Source organism: Ambystoma mexicanum, chromosome 9 (assembly GCF_040938575.1).
Source record: "Ambystoma mexicanum isolate Mex_15411 chromosome 9, UKY_AmexF1_1, whole genome shotgun sequence".
Lineage (NCBI taxonomy): Eukaryota > Metazoa > Chordata > Amphibia > Caudata > Ambystomatidae > Ambystoma > Ambystoma mexicanum.
The window spans coordinates 1117132876-1117159450 of NC_090931.1; the positions used below are offsets into that span (position 1 = coordinate 1117132876).

General features: G+C 49.2%; 1 protein-coding gene across 2 annotated transcripts in view; it reads right to left on the reverse strand.

The window, feature by feature from the left end:
- Positions 1 to 26575, reverse strand: part of RIF1 (replication timing regulatory factor 1) — a 1074525-nt gene that overhangs the window by 255282 nt on the left and 792668 nt on the right. For both annotated transcript variants that reach the window (XM_069616488.1, XM_069616487.1), the window contains one exon: positions 21048 to 21194. In XM_069616488.1, the coding sequence (XP_069472589.1) occupies positions 21048 to 21194 (147 nt within the window). The remainder of the gene's footprint in view (positions 1 to 21047; positions 21195 to 26575) is intronic.

Below are 26575 nucleotides of genomic sequence, written 5' to 3' on the forward strand. Positions count from 1 at the left end.
CACCGTCTGAGTTGATTGATGACTTCAAAGTAGCAACGGCAAGAACACATACAGAAAGAGGCCTTCCCAAGGGAATGAGAATGTGTCCCCCATGCTCCCCTGCTGGGGAAACCTCTGGCACTTGCTGTTCGTCGCCGTCGCAAACAGGTCGATGTGGGGATTGCCCCATCTGAGAAAAAGGTTCTCGACTGGGTCCTGCCGAAGTTCCCACTCGTGGCAAGAACGTGTTCTTTACTCCTGCCAAATGAAACTGGATGAGGAACATTCTCTGAGCGACGGCCCAGTGCCACAAGTCCTGCGCCTCTTTGGAGAGTGCCGGGGATCTGGTGCCCCCCTGTTTCCGGATGTAAAACATTGTGGTGGTATTGTCCGTGAAGACCCTCACCACCTTGCCATTGTCCCCATCAAAGGGCATGTCCAAAACCCTTGTCTGGACCTCCCGAAGAAAATTGGTGGGCATGAGCCAGCCACAACGGCAAAGGCAAACGCCATTGCCCATCTGGCGGAAACCCGCGTCCGCGATGTCCATGGCCACCGTGATGGCGTGGTCCAACGCCACTTTGCCTGCCTGGAGAATCTCCAAAGCCTCAACTCTCTTATCCTTGGGGAGGAAGTCCAGGAGAGGATGAGCTTCATCCACAGCTCCTGGTCATATCTTGACACGATAGCAAGGGCGTTGGCGGCCTTGACGGTCGTCGCCGCAGAGTAGATAACCTTCCTACCCATCGAATCCAACTTCTTCCCCTCGTTGTCAGGAAGGGTGGACGCTGCATAAGACGTCGAGCTCGACGATTTGTTCTTCACCACAGCAGAAACCACTGAATCCGGTGAGGGTTAGGACTATAAGCACTTGGGCGCAGAGTCCGAGACCCTGTACTTTTCCAGCCGGTCCCTCTTCGCTGGGGCTGTAGAAGGGTACTTCATGAAAGTCAGCCCTTCATCCCAAATGTCGTCCAGTAGCGGGACCCAAAGGATGGTCTTCCTTTTCGCCTCGCAGCACTGATAAAAGCCCTCCTTTTCCTCTGGCATGAGCTGGAAAAGCTCCGATACTCTGGAGATCATTGCATGGAAGATCCCATCTCGCCCGGAGGGGGGGATCTGGGCGGAGGAGGCGGAAGGTCCCCCATTCCGCCGTCGCGCCCGACTGTCTCCCTTGGGGTGAAGCGGGCGGCGGTGAAGGTTGGCAAGGAGGCATAGGGTGCCTCTGCCTCTTCTTGACCCGCGGTTCCCCCGTTGACACCAGGGTGGCCCGCCCCGGTGTTGCGGGAGGCGGAGTCGCCAGCATCCTCCTCTATCTCGGAAACCAGAGTATGAAGGGTCGAGAGGATATCCATTGAAAGGTCTCTAGATCGAATCTGGGCCATCGGAGTAGGGTCAGGGCCCTCATCCTGGGGCCCACCGTCGCCTTCATCGACAATCCTCGTCGCAGGGAGAGACTCCGGCGTCTCCCTCATCACCATTGCCCTCCTGGATGGTCTGGAGGTAAACTTGGCAGAAGAGATATCCGTGCTCTGGAGGCCTTCAACACTACCCCACCCCCGCCCTTCTTGGCGTCTAGAGGGGACGGCCTCGGGGAGAAGGTCAGCATCCTCTTCTCCGGTGTCTTCACAATGGGCTGGAACAAAGCCTCCCTCCTGGGAGGCAGGGTCACCCTTGTCAACGGAGTGGCACCCTGCGGGTCCGCCCCTCCGTCCTTCGAAAGGGACGCCGCCACCACCTTGATAAAGGGCGCCGATTTCGGATGGTGCTCCTGGGCCTTCACGGTCAGGCCGGGTCAGCCGCTCGGTCCCTTTTGGCCTTCTCAGACGAGGGTAGACCGGACACAGTACCCTGCTTCGCCTTCTCCTTGGTCATCTGTGGGTTCGCCTTCAACTTGCCCGGGTGATCAGACTTTCTCTTGGAAAAAGATCCCAAGTGTTGTCTGGAGATCGATGCAGATGGGGATGTCAAACGCACCTTGTCCGTCGTGCGGTGCGCAGCAGCGACACTCCAGACAGTAGAGGACTCTCGTTGCATGGTTTTTTGTTGGACCCCCACGGGTAGGGCGCCCTCAAAGGACTTCGAAGCCTGCTCAGCCTTCCCGGATCCAGGAGAGGCAGGCCCCAGCGTATCACCCGGTGCAGAGGACTTGGCCTGCAGCCAATCTTCAAAGTGTGCTTCGAGAACTCACTGCAAAACGCACAATCCTCCTCCTTATGCGTCAGGGTGCAGGCAGTACAGGCATTGGGAATGCTTGTCCATGTATACATTCCACAAACCGCAGTCGGAGCAAGGCTTGAAGAGGGCAGCGCCGTCCTTCCCGTCCGACATGATCCACAAATCTTCTGGAAGCCTCTAAGAAGAAACTCAGAAAAATTCGCCCTTGAGGGGCGCTGAAAAATCAGAAAAACGGGTCCCAGTTAGTCGGAAGGATTGATGGAGCACAAGGGCTCGATTGACCGAAAAATAGAGTTCAACTCTCCCAAAAAAGCAAAAAACGCAGTAAAGGCTCGAGAGCTAAGCACAGGACTCCCAACACTTGAACGTGCGGTAAAAATCTGAAGATGGCTGCCAGAGGAGAGGCTTAGTTAAAGGGCAGTCATTGGCTGGGGGTGGGGGGGGCAGTATGACCCAGAGTTCAGTGATAGGTTGTTATGAGAAAGACAGGTCAGACATGAAACTAATTTTTCTTTTACCGCGGATTCCCAGCCGGACAGTGAATATTCATTAGCATGTGAATCCATGTCAGACCCCCATGCTAGAGAAGCATCTTTCATGTACAATATTGCCATGTAGACCCCTTGCGACACTAGAGGGATTACTTCTTGCAGCGTTATCATTCAAAACTTTTGGGGTTTGACGAATTTGTTCGCTGGGTGCAAGTCTAGCACAGGGCGCATGGTGAGATCATTTTTGGTAACAAGGAAGTACACCGAATAAATACCCTCATTTACCTGTAGAACAGGGACGACTTCGATCGTGCCCTTTTCTTGCACGATCTCAACCTCTTGCAGTAGGATCTTCAGATGTTCTGGCGACAAACGCCTGGACTTTGGTGGTCTGTAATGAGGTGGTTGGCTGAACTCTATGCAATAACTGTGGGTGATTGAGCATCCCATGCGTGGAAGAATGATGTTATCCGTCCCCCAACAGGGGAGGCATGGGAGGAGGCCTGAATTGGTGAGTCATTTTTGATTTGAGGCCGGGGAGCCTCTAGGAGTGGTACTTCTACCCCTTCCCTTTCTCCGGTGATGTCCTCTAGGCTGATCTTGGTTAGAGGCAGCTGAGCCCTGCCCCGAGGATCATGTGTTTCCAGTTCCATACTTATTGTGGGGGGAACGTGGCAAAGACTGCGCATGAACAGACCGGCGAGAGCTTCTCCACCTCGATGCTGAAATGCCCTCAGTTATTTGGTTTAAAGACTTCAGGGTCTCATGTTCCTTCTTTGCGGTTTCAAGTGCCTTTTCTACCGCTTTACCAAACAGGTTAGACTCCTATACCAGTTTGTTAATGAGGGACGCTTGAGTTTCTGGTTTGAATCCTGAATATTTCAACCATGCGTGCATCTTCAATAAAGTACCTTGGGCCAGTGTTCTCCCTGCTGTCTCTGCAGCATCCAGGGTGTTAAGAATGTTATGGTTCACCTGCCACCCTTCCGACACCACTGACAGCAGGCGTGAACGTGTGGGCTCAGGGTCCTCTTGCAGGCCTTCCTGTAGCAGATTACACTGAACGTTGCTGTAGCTAACCAACAGCGTAGTATTGGCTATTCTGGTGGAATAGGCTGCCGCAGTCGTAACACGCTTCCCCAGGACATACAGCTTCTTGTAGTCCTTGTCCGGCGGTGCCTCGCCCGTGGGCAAAGGTACTCCTGCTCTCTTCCTAGTCATCGTGACCACAAGGCAATCTGGAGTGGCATCACCTCCAATATAGAGTGGGTCAGTGAGAGAGGGGTGAAAACGCTTCGACCCGTGGATTCATCGCCCTCGTTTGCGATGGTTTGAGGAAAGAAGGGGTGACATGCCATTTGATCTGGTTTAAAAGAGGGGTCGCCTGGCTCGAGGGTGGCTTCTCTTTCAAGATGTCTTCCACAAAGTCTTGCACTGCTTCTTGTGTGGCTATCTGAAAATGTTCTGCTGCCTTCTTCAGGATAGCACTGAACACCATCTGGTCAGATAGAGGGGGGAGAATCCATGCAAATAGCATCTGCATCCGGGGAAGTGGCAGGTGACAACCATTGTCCTTCACCACCTGTTTGCTCATTCTCCCCCCCCCCCCCCAATCTGGGGGCCTGGCCTGTTGTGTCCTCAAAAGGATAATCATCTTGATCATAAGGGTCCTGAGGGTTCTCCTCCGGATCCGTCCAGTCAAACACCTCATGAAGGGGGCAGGATGTCCTTTGAAACTTAGACACAGTAGGATAGAGGTCTTCCTCGCTCTGCATTTTAGGGGTAAAATATTTGTCTGAAAAATCTACAAATTTAGAAAGCTTATTCATGCACCCCTCAAACCTGTCTCTGGTCCACACAGATGAACCAGGAGGGTCTGGAGGGGGTGAGGGGAGGGCTCTACCTGGTGATCTCTATCCTTAGGCCGTTGAGATTTCTCTAACAGTTTTAGTCAGGGGCTGGGGACTTTCAGAAAACTCTTCCTGGTCTTCTCGACGCGTGGGTGCGTCTTACGACCTGTCCTTAGTTTCTGCAGCCAGTAGTCTTATCTTCACGAGGCTCTCGCTGATGTTCGGCGTGTCTCGGAGGGATTTCAACTGCCCTAGCGGTTTCGCCAAGGTTTTCATGGTTACCAAAGCTTTATGCAGAGTGTGAGGGAGTGTTCCTGGAGAGAGGTTCTCTGCAGCTGCTGGTATCCACACAGTATTTTCTCACTATTTACTGTTGGAGGAGGAGCCGAGCAAACAATGACCCTCTCCGGACGCTGAGGGAGTGTTCGTGGTGGTCAGTCTGGGCCCCCGCACGATTCTGCAGTCAGATGGAGTCAAGTGCCAACATATGCCTGGAGGCACCCCTGAGCTCAAAGCTTCCGAATTTACCCCCACTGACTCGGTCCCAACTACGGCGCTGTAATTCCGTGCCTTTGCAATCAGTGCCGGCAAGAAAAGAAAAAAAAACGCTGAGCAAGTAAGTGTCAGAGGGAACTGGGATAAAAATATTGACAAACAGGGGAACATGGCTGGAAGCAAGCGATCCTCTTGGTATACAAGGTGGAGCAGGGGAGGAGATCACCTGCGAGCTCCGGTGCTGTGAACCCAGAATGACTCCCGCCGTTGTCCTTGGCGATGGACCAAACAGCGAATATGGCATTGATGGGCGGGGGTGGTAAGCCAAGCAAACGGGGTCCCTGCTCACTCTAATGACGTTTGTGACGGGGGTGAGGAGGGGCGGAGTCAGATGGCAAAGGAGTCGAGTGTGGCATGGAACACAGATAGCAACTGCCGCCAACCTGGGATCTGGATGTTCCGACCCAGCACAGTCAGGCCCATTCTCCGCACTTCCTCCCCCATTGCTTGTAAACAATTACACCAAGTACACCAATAGAGAACCAGGGGAACGGAGAGACCAAAACAGCTATCTGTCCTGGCATGGAGGGTTGTGGAAGGCAACTCAAAATTGCAAGGGGGCAAAGTTGCGAGGGAAAGCACGGGACGAAAGGAGATCTCGTGCGAGGCTGATCCGCTGGGAACATTTAACAGTGAGGGAGGCTCAGTAGGGCATGCAGAGGTGAAAGAAAGGGGGCACATTGAAACAAATCCATGCCTTATAACGCTAGCTGGTGGGCCCAGTCGGAGAAAGGTTGGGCCCGAAATAAACGTGCGAGAAGTTGACACCAGACATAAAAGTAGTAAAAGAGGCAACAAAGACACGAGCGAGGAGAGAGCCGGTGACGAGTCTGGCTCGCCTCTTGAAAACGAACAAGACGAATGGGGTCAAAATGCAGATGTTTTCACCCCAAATGAACATCCTGAAGGAGGAAAGAAGCATTCAGAGACACAGGACAAAATTCTGAATACGAGCTGATGCCAATCCTCAAGCAATAACTGCAACAGCGGGTCACCGTGACTCCATTGCTGTAGCAGATCAACTCATTAAGGGCTTAATGCTATTAAATGCAAAAGTCAGCGGTAGTAAGACGGGGGTGGGGAGAACCCCCGCGGAAACACTGAAATTAACAAAACACAATGGAATGATAAAAGTGGGAAGGAAGCAGCCGAGGAAATAAGTAGTATTGAAGATACAAAGAGACCCGAATTAACAAATTCATCCCCAAAAACAGAGGCGGGTGGACTACAGCCCTTTGCCGATGGTCCCATGCGCACAAAAAAAATCCTTTAAAGAATGCTACAAAGCTTAGGCAGCCCAAAATCGCCACAGAGAACAAATCTTAGTGGCCAAAACAATATTCGAAAATCAAGTCATTCCTCAGAAGATTAATCCTCCGACTCCTCTTTTGTACAGAGAGAGTTCCCCAAAATCAGAAGAAAAGCACCAGCACGTAGACAGGAAAAAGTCTCAGCCCCCAAAGAAAGTCTGGTACTACAGGAGATGGGGGGAAAAAGGTGATAAATGACCTAAGGCCAAATATGTCTGCAAAGGTATTTGCAATAGCAACATTAACGAAAATATATAGGCAATTTAATGAAAACTAAAGTCCAACATACACTCATTGCATTGATGAACTCAAAAATGAATAAAATGGAAATTGATATGGTGGAAAGAAAACAAGAAGCATCTATGAATCCCAAAAAACGAGACGCCCAGTAAAGTGCTTAAAGACCTCCTAAAAAACAACAAGGAAGACAAAAGGCTGCTGGCTGAGCTAGCAAGGGAAACCATGTCAATTCTAAAGCGAGAGCAAACGTTAAGAGGTGAGCGCTCTGCTGAAAAAAGGAGAACCACCAAAAACTTCAAAGAGTCCCCCAGTTAAACAAGGGGAGCCGGGACCTCCCAGAGAGCTCACAGACAATGCCCACAAGCATCATGTGGGGAAGGAGAACACCGGAAATACCTGAAAACTATGTAACCCAGGAAGACTGGGATCAGAGACAAAAGAACCGTGGAGATACAAAGGGGCTAACAAATGAAACCTGTCTAGACGAGGTAATATCAGCGGTTCCATTAACTTCACCAGATGCAGAAGGTACTATCCAGAACCCAAACTTGAAAATAAACAATGTGGAGAAACAAACTCCAAAGCCTGTCGAAACCTTTGCAATATTTAAAAAAAAAAAAAAAAAAATAAGACGTTCCCCCGAAAGGGGTAGTGGCGAACTCAAACCACAGAAAATGGAAACAAAAAAACAAACAAAAACGAAAATGTATATGCCGCGGGGCAAAAACACAATTGCCAAAGGTTCTTGGAAATGTTTAAGGAACCTAAAATCCTTGAATGTAACAATACAAACTTAAAACTCTAAAAATAACGAAAAAGAGATCCAAGTCAAACAGAAGGTGGACCCAGTTGGAGGGGACCAAAAGAGCGAGGACAATAAAGAAAAGGAGCTGGAGAAAAAAGCCGCAATATCGATAGAGGACCTACTGAACCTCTCAAGACACAAAATGGAGGAAAAGGAGTTTGTCCTGGAAAGCGTTGCTAGATCAGTGTTGAAGGCCTTGAACATTTGGCCACACCCCTCGAGTATCAGTGTCAAAAACTTTTTATTACCGAGCCACTGGATCGTTTGATCTACATACTATATTTTAATAAGCTTGTAACAAACTGTATTAAAATAAAAATAAAAAATAAAAATCGAATAAAAAAAAGCTTTATGCATCGGCATGCTCTTCAGAGGCACCTCAACGCTCTTGTGGCTTTTGGTGCCGACGCCCTCTCACTGGAGTGCCCAGATGCATGCCGCCCAGGCAGATGCAGGGAGGCCACCGACCTTGATGAATGGCGGGTTCCATCAACATTGTCGGCGTCTTTGACCATTTCGGCGAGTACGTTGAGGCAGTACGGGTTGTGTTTTCTTCCGACTAATGTGCGAGTCCCTGTCGCCTGGGTGTGAATGCCCCATAGCAGACTGTTAGGCAATATTGTATGCAATACCCTTTGGGTGCACTACAACAACCCTGACTTCCTGGCAATAGGAACCCAAACTTTGGTATAAATCTGTACTACACAGGTTGGTAGCATGATTGAGTAGCCAGGCTTATCTCAAGTGGTGTCAATGTGAGCTGTAGGGGAGTTAGAGATTCACAGTGAAAAGTATTCAAATAAACTTACACACAAGGTTTTTTGATTAAACAATTATTAATTTATCTAACAGTCAGTTTGAGTAAGCCTAATTCAGAAGGGGCAATATAAAAGTAACACATACATTCTAAAATACACTCTTAATAATTCTAAATCAGTAAGTACCCTTTTGGGATGGCACACAGACACTTTCAGTTAACTTTAGTAACTAGGACACCGGACATTAATGCATTTAGGATCAGACTTAAGAGTATGTCAAAGAAAAAGGTTATTAGGACAGAACAAGAGATCTCACAAATATTCTGAAAAGAGGTAAGTACTTTTGAGAAAACCCCAATGCAAAGTTAGTTAACCCCTTCCTGGAAGGAAGGCCAAACCCAATGACAGAGGGAGAAAGTCATTCAGGTAGCCAGGCTATGCCAAAGTCAATTGGGCAAAAGTCTAGGTGAGCTGAAGCACTTCTCTGAAGTAGGTAAAAAGTCTTGCACAATGTTTTAGATGTCTTTGTAGAAAAGAAGAAATCAAAGTAGGGCCACAAGCGGTTTAGGCTTGTGAAGTAAAGAAGCCGTCAGCAACTCTACAGAAGCAACCACAACAAGTCTCAACTGAGAACAAGGAACAAGTTACTTGCCTTTAACTGTTCTCCAGCATGGGTCTGGCATGGATTCACATGCTCATGAATATTCCATGTCAGGCTGGGAATCCTCGATAAAGAAAAAATCAGTTTCAGTTTCACTTAGGCATCTCAACATTAAGCCTCTCTTACCTCCTTCACAGGTTGCGCAGCACTGCTTGGCTGACTCTGGACTCCTCCCTGGAATCCCAATCGACGCAGTAGAACTTCATGAAGATGTGCGTCGACCTCCACGTAGCAGCCGTGCAGATTTAGAGCAGGGGCACACCAGACAGGAACGCTGTAGTTGCAGCGATCGCTCTGGTCGAATGGGCTCTCGGACAGCCAGGCAACGGTCGGTTTGCCAACCGGTGACAATGGGTGATGCAGCCGGAGAGCCATCTGGAAATGGAAGCCTTGGAGAGGGCCTTCCACTGGTTCACAGGGCCAAAGTTCACAAAAAGTTGCGACGTCTCCCGAAAACTCTTTGTGCGGTCCACATAGAACTTCAGCACTCTAGCCACATCCAGCGAGTGCAAAGTTCTCTAAGCCAGCGACGAAGGCGTCGGGAAGAATACAGGGAACACCAAGGGCTCGTTTAGATGAAAATCTGACGGCATCTTGGGCATGAACGAGCGGTGCGTTTGTAGCACCACCCTCATCTGGAATGTCAAATAAGGTGGTTTACAAGAGGGCCTGGTTTTCTCCCACTCGTCGCGCGGAGGTGATGGCCCCAAGAAATTCTGTTTTCCGCGACAAAAATGTCAGCGGCGCCGAATGCATACGCTCGAACGGTGGACCCATGAGCCTAGTAAGCACCACATTGAGCTGCCACGCCAGGGCCGGCGCCTTCACCAGCGGGAACGAGAGAAATAGTCCTTTGACAAACGCCTTGACTAAGCGATGCAAGCATGAGGATGATCGTCCAGGAGATCTGGTGTAGTGGGAAATAGCCGGGAAATTAACTTTGATGGAAGCATGGGCCAGTCCAGCGCCTTGGCCAACAACGACAAATACGGAAGCACTTGCGGAGCAGTGACTGGTAGAGGGTCGATCTTCTGAGTACGGCACCAAACAGCGAACCTGCCCGTAGCATTTGAGAATAGATAAAGTTCTGGCCTTTGTGAGCACCACCTTGCAATCTGCTGGAAGATCATAGCCCCCCCCAAACTCTAGTGCTGCAGGAGCCAGGCCTTCAGGTTCAGCGTTCCTGGGTCGTGGTGCAGAATCGCGCCTCCTTCATTGGCGAGAAGATCTGCATCTGCCGGAAGCTTGACTTGAGGGAACGCTGACATGTCCAGAAGGTCTGTGTACCATATCTGTCTCGGCCACGGCGGGGAGACGAGGCTCATCCTGCACCGGGACCGTCAGAATTGATACTATACTAGTCGAAGAAGCAACGGCAACAGAGGGAACGCATACAGAAACAGGCCGTCCCAGGGGAAAGCGAATGAGTCCCCCCCACCCCCCCATGCTCCCTGGCTGGAGAAACCTGTTGGCGAACCTCCAGCACTTGGCGTTCATCGCCGCCGCAAACAGATCGATCTGGGGATTGCCCCATCTGCGGAACAGGTGATCCACTTGGTCCTGCCGAAGTTCCCACTTGTGGCAAGAGCATAGCTCCCTGCTGAGAGTCGGCAATGGTGTTCTTCACTCCTGCTAGATAAAATGGGATGAGGAACATCCCATGGGCTACAGCCCAGTGCCAAAGGTCCTAGGCCACTTTGGAGAGCGCAGTGATCTGGTCCCCCACTTCCCCACCTGCTTCTGGACATAGAACATTGTGGTGGTGTTGTCCGTGAAGACCCGTACCACCTTGCCCTTGAGGGACAGAAGAAAGGACTAGAGGGCCCAAAACACTGCCTGCAGCTCCAACACGTTTATGTGCAACGACTTCTCCTCCGGTAGCCCCAGGCCTCTTGCATGAAGACTTCCAGCGTGCGCTCCCCATCCTTACAGGGAGGCATCCGTTGTGACCGTCTCCTGAAGAGGTGGGATCTGGAAATCCACTCCTGCGGATAGATGTACACGCAATACCCACCACTGTATAGCTCAACAGAAACTCCCGTCGAGTGTGATCTTGTCCTCGAAGCTCCCCGCCACTTGTATCCAACGGGAGTCGAGGAACTCATGCAGCGGACGCATCTGTAGCCTGCACAGCTGAATGAGGTATATGCACGACATCATGCTGAGTAGGGACTTGATGGACCTCACCCATGCGACCTTCAGGATGGCCGCGATCCTCTCCTCCAACGCCAGGCACAACACGGTTTTAAGTAGGGCTCCTAGAACCATTGTGTCCTGTGATTATCGAGAACCCCAGGTCCGTCAGGAGTTGGACTGTCTTTGTCGTGTGGGCGACAGCGATGTCCTTTCAGTTTGCCCGGATGAGCTAGTCGTATGGGTACACGTGGATCCCTCGTAGACGCAGCTGCGCTGCTACCGGGGCCAGGCACTTGGTGAACCCTCATGGCGCCGACTTCAACCCGAAGGGAAGGGCCTTGAACTGGTAATGTCCTTGAACCACGAAGCGTAGGTACTGGCGGTGTCCCCTGTGTATCGGGATGTGAAAATATGCATCTTCGAAGTCCAGAGACGATAGAAAATCCCCCTCTTCCAGCTATCCTAGCACGTGCTGAAGCGCCACCATTGGAAACCTTTGGGACTTGAAAATTGTTCAGATGGCGGAGGTCCAGAATGGGCCTCCAACCGCCGGTCATCTTTCTGACGAGGAAATAACGAAAGTACACTCCGGAGCCCCAGAGGCTCTTTGGGACTCGATTGCCCTTTTTTTAACATGTCCCGTACATCCAGCAGCAGCTGAGGGACGTGGTTTTCTTGACGGCCACTGGTGGTATCCGTGGACACTTCAGTTGGCACTCTAGGGTGTGCCCGTGGGCGAGGGTGTCCAGCACCAAACGGTTGGTGGAGATGGTCTTCCACACGCTGATGAAGTTCACCAGCTGGCCTCCCACCGCGGTGCACAGGTGGGGGCCCAACTTGTTTTGCCGTTGAAGCGCCGCCTTGGCGATGACGACGTTCACCTCCAGACTTGGCGCGGCCCCTGTAGGTCTCCTGAGGCGATGAGCGGGAGGGCTGACCGTAGGTTGGGGCACCTCCTCCGAAACCTTTAGAAGCACTTTGGGATTTCCCTCCAGAAGTTCGAAAGGATGGCCGTTGTTGAAGGATTCCCAAGGCACGAGCCGTCTCAGTGTCTGCCTTGATGGCCTGGAGAGACTCGCCCACAGTCTTTCCAAACAAATTGTCCCCATGGGGCATGTTTAACACCTTCGACTGAACATCCTGGCGGAAATTAGTGGCCCTCAGCCAGACTCGCCGACTAAGGCAAACACAGTTGCCCATTTGACAGAATCCCATGTCGGCAATGTCCGTGGCCACTGTAATGGCATGGTCCGAAGCCACCTCGCCTTTCTGTAGAATCTCCAACACCTCAGGCCTCTTGTCGTTGGGGAGGAAGTCCAGGAGGGGGGCCATCTTGAACCAAAGTTCCCTGCCTTATTGCGCCATGATGCCGAGGACAGTAGCGGCCTCGATGGTCTGCCGACGTGATCACTCTTCGCCTCATGGCATCCAACTTCTTCCCCTCACCGTCTGGGGGGGAGGGGGGAGGAGACCGCCGACGAGGATGAGCCCGAAGACGACTTCTTGGCTGTTGCCGAAACCAGAGTCTGGAGACGGCTGGGACCGTAGGCACTTGGACGCAGTCTGCCACCATTTCTTCTCGTAGCGATCCCTCTTCTCCCCCACCGATGAGGGGTTCTTCATGAGCGACTACCCATAGTCTTCCTCTTCGCCTCCCGCTGCTGGTAAAGGAGATCTTCTTTCTTCTCCACCAGAACGAGCCAGAACAGCTCTGAGGCCCTGGCGACCATGGCGTGTGGAACGAGCCAATCTCGTCGGGTGGTGAAGATCTGGCCGGCGGAGACAGGAGGTCCCCCAGGCCGTCATCCGTGGCCGTAGACACCGTGTATGGCTCCGTGTCATCCCGTGGGGGGCAGGAAAGAGGGGTGAATTATTCTCCTCTTGGATGGCGGTTCCTCCGATGGGCCCGGTGCCACGGGTGGGCTGCCGGCGCAAGAGGCATCCTTGTCTGGATTTCTGAGCACAGTATGCAGAGCCGTAAAAACGTCCACCAAGATATCGATGCTGGGGAGGAGGCAAAGGGGGCCGGGGCATCTGCGGGTTAGGCTGGTCCACTCCATTGTCACCACCCTGTTGCTCCTGGTCATCACCTTCGCCCTCGTCGGGTCCCCCCCGTAGGGACTTCTCTCGACGCATCTCCCCTCCTTGAGGACCGGGAGGTTGGCGAGTTCTTCCGATGAGGAAATGTCTGTTCCCTGGAGAGGAACACCCCCTTTCTCTGCGACTAAGGGAAAATGTTTCAGTAAAATTATGGCCATCACCTTCTCCAGAGTCTTTTCGATAGGCTTGAAAGAGGACTCCCTCCCGGGGTCAAGCACTCTGTTGAGGTGGCTTAGTTTCAGTCAGTCCTGCTTCCTGGGAGTCCAGAGGACCTTCCTGGAGCTCTTGGCCAACTTCAAAGCAACACACAATCTGGTGTTACTCTCCCTGGCTATTCGTTTCCAGCAGCAACACTGGAAATTCAACCAGCTCCAAGAGGATGTACAGGTGGCTTATTTTGGAGTTATTGGTCCCACCAACTCAAGGGGAGAAGTCGTCCTTACAGGGCTTCTCTAGTCTAAATGAAATTCGAGTTTCAGCAGGGCTTCACCGAGGCAAACCAACGGTACAGGAGTTGCAGGAGGCGTCTTCAAGTTATTCGGATTTCTTCATCCAGTGGTCGACTCTGCCTTCCAAACCAAAAAGCCTCGCCTTTTATGCAGGTTTCTTCCATTCATTCCAGCCCAGCTGTCAGTCACTCAGCAGGGTGACTGTCCTTGCCGGACAGCCAGCCGGCCAATCCCATAGGAGTGTATTCATGTCTCCTAGGAGACTAAGTACAGAGAGTTTCGGGCACCACCCTTGCTTCCTGCCCCACCAGACACCCTGGAGCCAGAGGCGGGCTTCACTCGTGAATGCCACCAAAGGCAAAATGAACAAAGGGACCAAACCTGGATTGGCGCGCAGAGTAAATCTCAAGAAGGACCTTTCCACAAAGAAATGGCAAAAAGAAGACCGGGGCCATTCTGACAAAAATGGCACCTTGGGTGCTTTACTGCAGCTGCGAATGCAGGCCGCGGTAAATGCACACCACAGTAGTTAAAAGTAAACCACTGCCACCAGCCATTTGTCGAGGAAAGGGTAACAAAAATGTTACATGAGAAGATAGACAAAGGGGATACCAAGTAGCCCCTCCAGCACCCTATTGTAAGATAGGGTGTGCTGGGTCTAGAAAGTTATAATGTAAATAAAGTCCATTTCACTTCACTGTTGTTGGAAACAGTAGTTTATCCAAGAGAAGGTATTTAAACCTTGGGGAAATCTGAAAGACTTCCCTGTGTCACTGCACTGTAGGTGCTGTGTGACAATGTAAAAGATTACGTCTATGGTGTTTGTCAGACTCCACAGCCAAAAGAAACAGACAGCAAACACGGAATCAAAAGTACAAAGTCCCAAAGTTCAGCAAAAGAGCTGGGGGTCTCTAAGGTGGGAAGAATTTAGCACTAAACTGAAAATTCTCCCTAACAGACCCATCGGGCTGCTTGTCGGGCCCGGGGACGGACGCTTCAGAGCATGGCTGCTCCGTAGATAGGTCGATGGCATCCGTGCCAGAGCCATGGCTGTCGCTCAATGCTCGTTACTCTTGGCGGCGCGGGAGCTACCCTCTGACTGCATCATGGCGTAGGCTGCCTACCGTTTCACTCACCGTTCCTTTATAGTCTTGGGACATAAAAGCTGGCAAGACTGACAGGACGCCTTGTGGTGATCTAGAGGGAGACACTTCTTGCACCCCCAATGCGTGTCCTTTCAGGGGTACTTGCCTTTACAAGAAGGGCAACATTTAAAGGGTGTCCTGTCCATAGCTCAGGTTTATCGTGACGGCAAGACCAGAAGGGAAAAGGGGAGAAAGAAATGCATTCTTGAAAAGAAACAGAGCCCCGGACCCCACTCGCGGTCGACAGAGTCAACCCGAGCACCAGCTGCCGAAGCCTGGAGAGGTCTTCTTCGTTCTCGGCATTGGTTAGAAGTAGTCGGTGAAGGAGACGATTATGAATAAACTACTGAGGTCGTGGACAAAGGTAATTATTAGCAATTTTTACAAGCTCTGCATAAGGCGACCAGCTAGTTAGGCGGAAAAAAGCAATCAGAGGGACCTCGATGCGCGAGGGATTTTGGGTACAGTTACATCATAGATCAAGTCCCTCACTCGAACAGCATTGCTTCTCTGCCTCTTGGGCCTACTGTTGCAACCTGGCACTACCTGCTTGACAGCCATTACATGTTTCGCCTCATCTTTCCTTCCATTTGCTACTCTGTTTCCAGTGTATCTCACTTTCTGATTTTCTGCCTCTCACCATGAAGTGTTGCTATTCCACTTTTTGCGGTCAGTTGCTCCGTCACTCTGCCTCTTCCATCGCTGCATTCTATTATTGCATTTCCCTCCTACATTGTGCTGTATCGGTTGATTTAACTCCTCTTTCTCATGTAATTACTCTGGCTATATTTGTTTTTATTGTTTCTTTTTCGGTGCGTTAGGGAGAATCCTCAGAAATGTGCTAATTCCCCTCTACCTCAGAGAGACCCCCAGTACTTTTGCTAGACTATGACTAATTTTTAACCTGGAGAGAGAGAGAGATCTTTTTCCCCACTCTCTCATGTAATCTTCTGTGATTGACTCGGTTTCTTTGGACTGTGGTGTCTGACAAACTCCATAGGCATCATCTTTACATTGTGTCACACAGCACCATCAGTGCAGTGACACTTGGAAGTCTTTCAGATTTCTCGAAGGTTTAGATACCTTCTCTTGGATAAACTACTGTTTCCAAAACCAGTAAAGTGAAATTGACTTTACTTACTATTGATACTTTATAGACCCAGCACATACTATTTTACCATAGGCTGCTGGAGGGGTTACTTAGTATCCCCTTGTCTAGTATCTCTTTAACATTTTCATATTACCCTTTCTACAATTAATGGCTGGTGGCAGTGGTTTACTTTTAACTACTGTGGTGTGTTTTTAACGCGGGCTGCGTAAGGAGCTGCAGTAAAGCACCCTTGGGTACCATTTTTGTCAAAATGGCCCGATCTTTTTTCGCCATTTCTTGCTGGAAAGGAACTTTGAGGTTTACTCTGCACGCCAAACCAGGTTTGGTCCCTTTGTTCGTTTTGAATTTGGCGGGATTCACGAGTGAAGCCTGCCTCTGGCTCCAGTATGTCTGGCAGGGGCAGGAAGCGAGGGAGGTGCCCGAAACTCCCTGTGCTTAATCCCCTTTGCTACAAGGTGAATGGCCAGCTGGCTGTCCGGCAAGAGCAGCCACCCTGCTGTGTGATAAACAACTAGGCTGGAATGATGGGAGAAACCTGCATAAAAAGGCTTCGAAGGTCAACCACCGGACGAAGGAATCTGAAGAAGAACTTGGAAGAGACGCCTGCTGCAACTCGTGGACCATTGGTTTGCCCGGTGAAGCCCTGCTGCTGTGCTGAAGCTCCTAATTCATTTTGACTAGGGAAGTCCTGCAAGGAAGACTTCTCCCCTTGAGTTGGTGGGACCAATCAACTCCAAAGTGAATTCGTCTGGACATCCTCTCTGAGCTGGCTGTACTTCCTTGCTGCTGCAGGAACCGAAGTTCCAGGGAGAGGAACACCAGATTGGAGTGCATCACTTTTAAGGGCAGACCTGTGGTGAAGGAATATCCCTCGTACTCCCTTGAAGCAGGACTGACCAAGCCTGAGCAACCACAACAGAGTGCTGGACCCCAGGTACGAGGAAAGGCCAGAGTGTTATCCGTGAGATCGTGGTGGTGCCATTTGCTGAGACGCAAGGAGCTGAAATTGCGAAGTGCCGCTGAATAGAAGTTTGTCCTTTTCTGTCACTGACTGTGCCACTGCAGTGCAGGAGTCCCCAGACGGCCCTCCCTTTTGTCCCCACGACTGAGGCCCAGGAACAAAAGGATCTGCAGGGCTGCACAGGAACAGAAGCCAGCTGGAACCATTTCTTCTAACCAAAGGTACTGTACAGTCTAAGAACTTGCCTCTTGTCGTCTAGCCTTACTGGTTCTCAGTTGAGACTTGTCTTGGTTGCTTCTTTAGAGTTGCTTGCATCTTCTACTTATCACAAGCCTCCCAGAGTGTGGCCCTAAATTGATTCTACTTTTTGTTCTACTTTTTTCTACAAGACTTCTAAAACATCGTGCAAGACTTATTCACCTACAAGAAGTGCTTCACCTCACCTAGACTTTTGCCCAATTGACATTGGCTGGCCTGGCTCCCTGAATAACTCTTCTTTCCATTGTGTTTTACCTTTCCTTCCAGGAAGGGGTTAACTCGCTTTGCATTGGGGGGGTTCAAAAGTACTTACCTGCTCGTTTCATTCTATAATCCTTTTCTTTGACATGCTCCTAAGTATTGCTCTAAATGCAACAGTGATATATTAATATCCACAGTGTCCTAGCTATTTAAATCACCTGAGGGTGCAGGAAGTGTCTGTGTGCCATCCCCAATAGGCGTTTGCTGATTTAGAGAAACTAAGAGTGTGTATTTTGGAGTGTATGTGTGTGTTACTATTATATTGCCCCTTCTGAAGAAGGCTTATTCAAACAGACTGTTAAATTAAGAACAGTTTAATCGAGAAACCTTGTGTGTAAGAGTTTATTTGGATACTGGTCACTGTGAATCTCTGTGTAAGCACCCTACTGCTCACACTGACCCATCTTGAGGTAAGCCTGGCTGCTCAGCTACATTACACACCTGTGTAGTACAGACTTACACCAAAGGTTGGGTTCCTATTGCCTGGAGGTCAAGGTTGTTGTAGAGCACCCAAAGGGTACTGCTCCAAATCTTGCCTAACATGGTTGCTACTCCTTTTGATCATCTTTGTGCACTGCCTCATGCTATTGATATGCCATTCTCCAATCAGGATTTTCTATTTCCAGCTGTCCCCATCTGCTGTTGATCTGAGTTTTCTTATTTTTATGTCTTTTGCTCTGCTTCCATCCTCAACCCTATTGTGTGTCCTATTATTTACCTTGGTTTCCCACTTTCTTTGTTGCTCCCTTTTGTAGTTCTCTTCCCTTTGCTTGAATTCCTATTTTGGATTGTCCAATACGTTCTTTGTTCTCGCAGCCTATCCCCCCCCACTTGGTTCGCCTGTATTGCTTGGGTTCAGAGTTGCTCCCGCTCTAATTTTTGTCTTTTGACATAGCACCAATAAATAATCAAAAAGCTGAAAATGCCCTTTCCATTTACAAATAGAGTGCAGCTCTAACATTGGGTGCTCTTTTTTAGATGTGGGAAAACCTTTTGGCCATTAGGGTGGGAATTATAGCTGGAGGTGTGTCTCACACGAGATACAGCACTAGCTTGAATGCAGATGTTTTGCCAGCACTGTATGCCATTACAAGTATCAGCGCCAAGATGAGATGCGAGATCTGAGCCATTACAAGTTTAGCAGCCCTCATGGGATGCGCTTCTTCTGGGCCATTAAGTATAGCAGCCCTGATGAGATGTGCGTGTTCTAAGCCATTACAGCCCTGCCGATCACTGAAGATTTATTAGTCCTTTTGATAAATTAAAAGTTAAGTCAGCCCTGTTACAATTGAATGTTACCTGCATCTTAAAACACACACCGCTGATGAATAAGCATTAACTCAGCTTTCAACAGTATTTGAACCAACAGGTTACACAATGATATCTGCAGCAGGGCTACTGAACCACTGAGCTACCTTTCCCAGCACGCTGTTGACTCAGAAAGGCACATAGAGTTAGGGCACTGGCAGTTCCATGTGAGGCTTGCCTGACCTAACCGGCTTGTAAAAAGCACTCAGCCTGTTTGGACTATCCTACATGAGTCAAGAGATTCAAATTGAGGCTTTGAAATGTGCTAGATTTTTGGCAGTGGGAATCAATCGGACATGGGAGAACCAAAGTTTTGAAAAGCGCAAAACCGAGTAGGAGAGATTGAAGTATATGACAGCAGTGCCATCTTCTCACACTGACCGCCAGTGTACATCACACCAGCTTAGGAGGATGGTGGGAAGGATCTATGTGAAAATACCAAATTGTCTACTGCAAGGTCGAAAATCTTGCATGTAAAACACATTTTTGGCACCCACTTTATTAAATACCCAAACTCAACGCCCCTCAGTCCCCATCTAATTTTTTGAGGAACGTCTTTTTCCATGCAAGGTTTTCTACCTCGCAGTAATGGGATTTAGTATTTTATAGCGATACCGGTGGGAAGAGCTCAGACATTGTTCTTGCTCAGTACTCTAGCTTGCTGCAGAAAATGCCAAAACAGGTTTGTGCTTTGTCATTACAGCAGTTCTTAAGAAATTCAGGTACTGTCCCAAAACATAGCAGTCCTGCTAAGAAATGTGGGCATGATGCAATCAGCCCGGCTGTGAATAATTGTCACTGTGCCATGACATGCGTATAGCAGCTGTGCTGATAAATTAGGCTACTTTGCCTGAATATAGAGCAGTCCTGTTGAGAGGTGCCGGTACAATCGGTCACTGAAATTATATACAGTACTGCTTCTACCTGCATCCATTATACCAGCATGCGGTGAGCGGGTGGTCAGAAAGGGAGTTTAAAGTTCAGACCACATGCCCAGCTATTCCTTGCTCTCCGAGACAACAAACTATGTACAGTGCCCTCACATGCACACAAACACATGCAATCTTAAGATGACAAAAAAAAATCTTCATGTAGACCAAAAGCTTTTCCTTCCACAAATGCTAAACTGCTTGCTGGGAGGCTCTCCAAAAAACCTCAAGACATCAAGACCCCCAAGCCATTAAACGCAATTGATGTGCTTCTGTGATGGAAACAATTCAAAATATGAAATACCCATGCTGCTGCAAATGCACTACCTTTATGAAAGTGGATTAAAACGGGAAAATGAAGCACAAATCCGGCACTTGTTTAAGACAATGTTCATTTTACACAGTACTGCGTGTCCTAAACTAATGTGAAAAGCACGTTCATGATTCACAATGCTTCAATAATGCTAACCTACAAAATAAAGGCAGTTGAAGGAAGTGAACAAAACACAAATTCCCCTTCTACTTTACTCAATAGTTTGGGGAAAGGGAAAGCCAGTTCTTCGGTTCACTCTGGTCACAGAGCAGTCCTGGTGTTGACGGGGAATGGCAAAGCCATGCCATCATATTGGTCTTGGCAAGAGGCAGGCATAGTTTTCTGCACTTTCCCTTTCGGTTTAGCATCCTCCTAACATTGGGGAGGAGGGGTCATCCCAAACCTGCCATAGTTTGACTAAGTACTGATAAAGAGTACGCAGTTAGATATGTTTTTTTTGGCAATCTGAGAGAACACTCTGCTTCCAACTGAATGGAACTATTTCAAACCATTGGCAGTCACCACATAACTGGGTGGACTACCACCTACACACCTTCGCAGGGTTCCTCCCAGGCTTCCTCTCAGATGTGTATTCCAGACACCCAGTCATACAACCAAACCTAACCGATTTAAATCACTGCAGCCACCTCCCTACCAAGCAGACAGCAGCCATGCCCATCTATTGCTATATCTGCCATTTTCATGAGAACAAATAATAGCTACTGCACTTGGTTACGGCCAACCTTCTCCGTAATTTATCACAGAGCCACTGAAACAAAACCTTGCTGCAAAAATAAAGACTAAAAATAAAACAAAACGTATTTTGAACTAGAGAAAACGTCAACTCGTACTGCAAAGTTGACTGCTTCACTAAACCTCTGGGCACAATGATGCTTTTAAGTCTGCATTCTCTAGGCTAGCAGGCATGACATCACTGATGTACTGTCTACTCACAATATGACTTATTTAACTATTGTATATAAATCACTTATGTGAAACCATTCAAACTCATTTGTTTTGAACTATGACATGTTTAGATTGCCCTACTGAAGACATGCAGGTTATTTAAAAGTTCTCGTTATAGTCTGGTGCCCCTCCTTTCGTGTCTGCCACTGAGAACGCTGCAGCCAGAACTGGGTTTACAAGAGAAATAGCAAAGGCATAAGAAAAAAAACGTTTTTTACAAATTTTAACAAACTTTGGTGATCATGCAAAGAAAAACTTTGAGATACAGATTGTGCATGCTTACCTTACACTGAACATTGGATATTTTTAGAGTTCTAGCCGTCGGGGAGCTGGCAGATGAGGAAAGGCATCTCACAACAGGACTTCGCCTATCAATATCATCTGCCATTTCTTCTTTGTAGATTGGATCAGCAAAAGAAACTCTGCGCAACTATAAACAAAAGAAAAAACTCTTTACAGTGGGAATGTGTCAATTTGAAACTGCTCTAGACTGGGCACTGGAAGCTGTGCACAGGTAAGAATGGATGAGCAGTTGGCATCAGAAATGGCGACAACACTTTAGAGTCAAATGTGAGGGGGTCAGTAGTGCGAGGCAGACAACTGCTTGTAGATTTCTCAAAATATGCCATTTTATTAAGGAAATGACAAAGAAAATACCTTGCTTGCTCTACTCTACAGGGGATTTCCATGCCTAGTCTAATCGATAAGGGAACATTCCCTGGTATGGGATAACTGGTCCTCACGCTAAACACACAGAATATACATGTATATGATACATTACTCACCAAAATCATTTTTTTTAATGCTTAATGGTTGCTTTATTCAGGTTCTTCAGTTACAGGTACAAATCAGGTCTCATCAAGTCCATAAGGAGATAGGAGGAAATCATAAGGGAAACCCACTGGCTCCCACCACCCAGGCTATCAATCTTCAAATGCCTGGATTAGAACTTAATCATACACAAACACTCCAAGCTTACCTCATACATTCCACAAATGTCATCACCACATACATACAGCATTCACAGTAGAAACCAGAGGAAGGAAAGCTAATACTAGAGGAAGGCTTCTCCTAACACCTCCTTCGCTTGCAATCACAAACACACAATGTGACCTACAAACAGCATCACACCTATCATCAAGGAAGGCTACTCCTAACACCCTCTTCCATACTGTCACAAACTCACCCGATGACACACACTTCACATCTAAACAAGACATACAATGAACCTAGCACAACTCCACTGTCATGTCACTAAGTAGCCAGGAAGATAAACAGCTGGACAAACAGGCGTAACTAACAATCCCGTAATGGCACTCCACCAACAAAACAGCAACATTTCTGACCTTCAAAAAAAATTTTTCACACATCACCTTCCACCCGACGCCACCAATGGGTAACCAGCCTGCCACGCTGGAGCACAAACCTGCCCCCCTGGGCTACCAACCAGCACTCCATACACAACCTGGGGAAAACAAGGCACCTCCCGTCCACCACTGCCACTGGTAGACCTCAGGGCTGCCACACCTGAGCACAAACGGCCACCTATATGGGCTGGCACAAAGTCCGCTACACCTACAAGGAACAGCTTTAACATACTACTACAGACCATAACATCGGGGAAACAAAAGAGACCGGCGTCTACAATCAACCCAAAAACACACTCACCTGGCTCATCCTCAAGCACTCAACATTCATTGCAACACTCACAACAAAGCAACCAGTGGGGCACTGGTCAACCTCATCACCATACTACCTCATGATGTTGGCCAGACACCTTGAGCCCTCATAGCTTCTAAAAACCAGCCAGGTAACCCTACTACCAAGATGTTCTGTTGCCGTGCTCCCAAGACCATCCAAGAAACTAATCTAGGACGACCCCAGAAGCAACATTACAAGTAAAACAGTAATAATCACCACTCACCATAAAGACTCTGCAGAGCTGCACACCACACTATCATTAATATGAGCCGCACAAATTACTATGACTACTCCTAGTCACAGTCAACATGACTCTGCAAAGTCTGACTAGCCACAACCAGTCAGCGCGCACACATGTCTCACTAGTTACATGCTTCCCATTCAACTTCAAATAGTCCTGCAACATAGCCAGTCAACCAATCAAACAACGACATCTTTGTTGCAAACAAAAGATACTTATGGGGTGTGGGCAGAGCCCTACCCACACTCCAAGTCAACACACATGCCTAAACAAAAAAAACAAAAAAAAAAAAATCAGAGTGCAAGATAAACATTTCAATAATAATAGACTCCAAGAATATAGCGCCACTATCTAAAAGTCCATGTTGTCCTTTCCTGAACAATGCTAAAAGCTGCAAATTCCTCAAGGTGGTTAAAAGCTAAAACAAGCCAGGAAGCTTAAAAATGAATATCACCAAAAATAAATGCAGTCACATCATGCTACAAACGACACCATTCATCCCGTGTATAAACATCCCTGTAATTGGATGACTATTGTTTATCAAATACTACAAGTCTCTGTTGCTGTGTTGGAACCTAATCACCCTGTAATTCCTCAAAAAAAATTAAACTAATCAAGTTAAAACTCCACAGAACCGAAATGCTCTGAACTGCATTACAGTCATACGTGAAGACTGGAACACTCAATCACATCCATCCAACCATGAAATTAACGAACTAAGCTTAACACGCTTTAAATTGTTGTTCGTTAATATGCTCAAACCTTACAGAATTATAATGTTTACAATGCTGCCAACACATGCCAAAATCATTGCAAAACTGTACTACTACGATGACAGCATAGCATCCGTGATGTGCTTTCATTACCACTCCAACAATTTGATTCCCAACAATAACATAGCGTCCGTGATGTACACTAACTTAGACTCAAAATCGTCTTACCACGTGGATGTAGTAAAATAAAAGCATGTCTTGAACAAACCGCACATATTTACAACTCCCTTGAAGTTGCATCCGACAAAACAGAATAACTGCACTTTCAAACCTGGGCTCCTTTTGTAACGAAATCGTATTTCTGATGCTGGCATCTGCTGAGATTCCCATGCTCTGCATAGTCCGACATCTAGTGGTAGTCGCAGAGGAAAACGGACCTCGACAGGGAGTGTTAGTACAATCTCTAGTGTGACGTGTACTGTACCCATGGTCCATCACGCGCCTAGGTCCCTCAGATGAACAGGTTACTTACCGAAATGGTAACGTTCTTTCAACTGGATGTTCCTCCAACGTATTCCTCATCTAGGACATGTAATGCCCACAGCTCTGCTGCTTCGATTTTTTTTTGGCAGAGGGCGTCCTTGCATCGGGTCGATGTCCCTCGAAGTTCTCCATCGAGGGCGGCGTCATCAGATGTTATAAGTAGCACGCACGGCGCCCGTAGCCTCAGTTCATGTTTTTCCCCCTCAAGGAGTGTGGCACACATGCCCAGAACACAGCAGCAACTGCACTTAGCCTTGCGGGACGTAAGATGCAAATTATAAGTTACTTACCGTAGTGTCTAACATACTCTTCGTCCATAGTCTCCTTTCCGCCATACTGCATGGGCGTCCCTCACGAGGGACAGGAGACGGAAACTTTTTGGCCAGAAAAATCTTCCCCTCTAAATCTAGAGGCGCGGTCCTGGGAGCATGCGCTGCCCTGACTCCGGCGCCACACCTCAATCCCCAAAGACAGGTCAACAGGTTTCCCGTTGCCTAATGACACCAGAATATTAGGGGGTGGGGGGAGGATGGTGGGACGTATGGAGGAAAGGGGACTATGGACTAAGTATGTAAGTCACTACGGTAAGTAACTTATAATTACTTACGTCCCGTCATCTTCCCTCCAAACTGCATGGGCGATTCCAACAGAATGTAGCCCCAGGGTGGAGAGGAGACACTCCTTAAGCAAACAGGTTCTGGAAAACCACCTGTCCGAAAGACGCATCTGATCTGGAGCCGGCATCCAAACAGTAATGCTTGCAGAAAGCAGAGGGAGTGGCCCATATGGCCGCCCTGCTTAGGACCCGCCAGGGGACATGGTGCTGCAAGGCGATGGCCGTTGCCTTGGCCCGGACCGTGTGGCCATGCTTGTTCGCCGGAAGGGGTCTACGCTGTCCCTCGTACGCTTCCTTGATGGCCGAGACCATCCAGCGTGAGATGGAGGCTTTGGAGGCCCGATAGCCCGGCCTGGCACCCCCAAAGATGATAAATAGGGCATCTGACTTGCGGAAGTCCTTGGTCCTGTCCAGGTAGAATTTCAGGGCACGCCTGACATCCAGGCAGTGCAGAAGTCTCTGAGGCTCGTCCTTTGGGTCCGCAAAGAATGTAGGAAGGACGATCCTCGTTTAAGTGAAAGGCTGATGGGACCTTAGTTAGAAATGCCGGATGGGTCCGCAGGACCACCTTATCCTTGTGAAAGGTGGTGTATGGCTCTGAGGCGACTAGGGCCTTGATCTCGCTGACCCTGCGTGCTGATGTGAGGCTGACTAGCAGGGCCGTCTTGATGGTGACCAGCCTGATGTCCGCCGCCGCCATAGGCTCAAATGGCTTGTGCGCGAGGGTGCCCAAGAATAGGTTTAAATCCCCCACAGGGTGTGGCTTCCTGATGGGCGGGTAGAGTATAGCAAGTCAGGCCAAATGTCTCTTGACTATCAGGTTGGAGGAGACGACCACCCCTTCCTCCGAATTCCTGTAGGCCCCAATGGCTAAGAGGTATGTGCAGCAGGTGTCCGCCAACTCTGGCGTGCAGGTGAGGTACGCCGAGAATGACAGCACGTCGTCCAGTGAACAAGCCAGCGGGTCAATATCCTTGGAGTGCGCCCAGTGGCAGAACCTGGTCCATTTACTCTAATACTGGGCTCTGGTAGCCTTGCTCCTAGCCCCTTGTAGGATTACCAGGTTGGCTTGAGATAGGTTGAGGTGGCTGAGCGTCACCTGCTCAGGAACCACGCTGTGAGGTCCAGCTTCTGGGGGGCAGGGTGGACGACCCTGCCCCCCTGCTGTGTCAGAAGATGTGCTGGGCCCGTCGGGAGGTGGATTGGAGGGACCGCCGAAAGGCTGAAGAGCTCCGAGAACCATGGCATGGCTGGAAACCACAGAGCTATCAGAATGAGGTTGAGTTGGTGAGACTCCTTGAACTTGCAAAGTACTCTGTGAATCAGCTGAGTGGGCGGGAAGGCGCATGCCGACATGGCGTTCCACTGGATCCACAAGGCGTCGCCCAGGGAGCCTAGGCCCTGCCAGGAGGCGAACTGGGAGCACTTCTTATTGTGCCTGGGGGCAAAGAGATCCACCTGGGGGAGGCCCCAACAGTGGAAGATCTCCTGTGCAACGTTCAGTTGCCACTCATAGTTGTCCGCTCCAAACCTGCTCAGCCTGTCCGCTTCCAGGCTGGATTCCCCCGGAAGGTGCACTGCCGTGAGGTAGATATCTTTCTCCTATGCCCATTTCTACCTGTTGATCGCCAGTCTGCACATGGAAGGGGACCTGGTCCCCCTTGCTTGTTGATGTGGTACATACTGGTAAAGTAGTCTGTCTGGATGAGGACAACCCTTCCCTTGAGACGTGGGAGGAAGGATCTGAGCGCTAACCAGATGGTGTTCAGTTCCAGCCAATTGATGTGGTATTCTTGTTCTTGACTGGTCCACTTGCCATGGACCGAGCGGTCCTCCAGGGTAGCCCCCCCAGCCCTCTATGGAGGAGTCTGTGGTGATAAGACACCTGTGGGACGGGGGGACGGAAGGGCTTGCCCGTACGCAGGTTGCAGTCCTGGGACCACCATGTGAGGTCCGGGTGGAGAGAGATGGGGATCTTGATAATTTCAGCCTGAGAG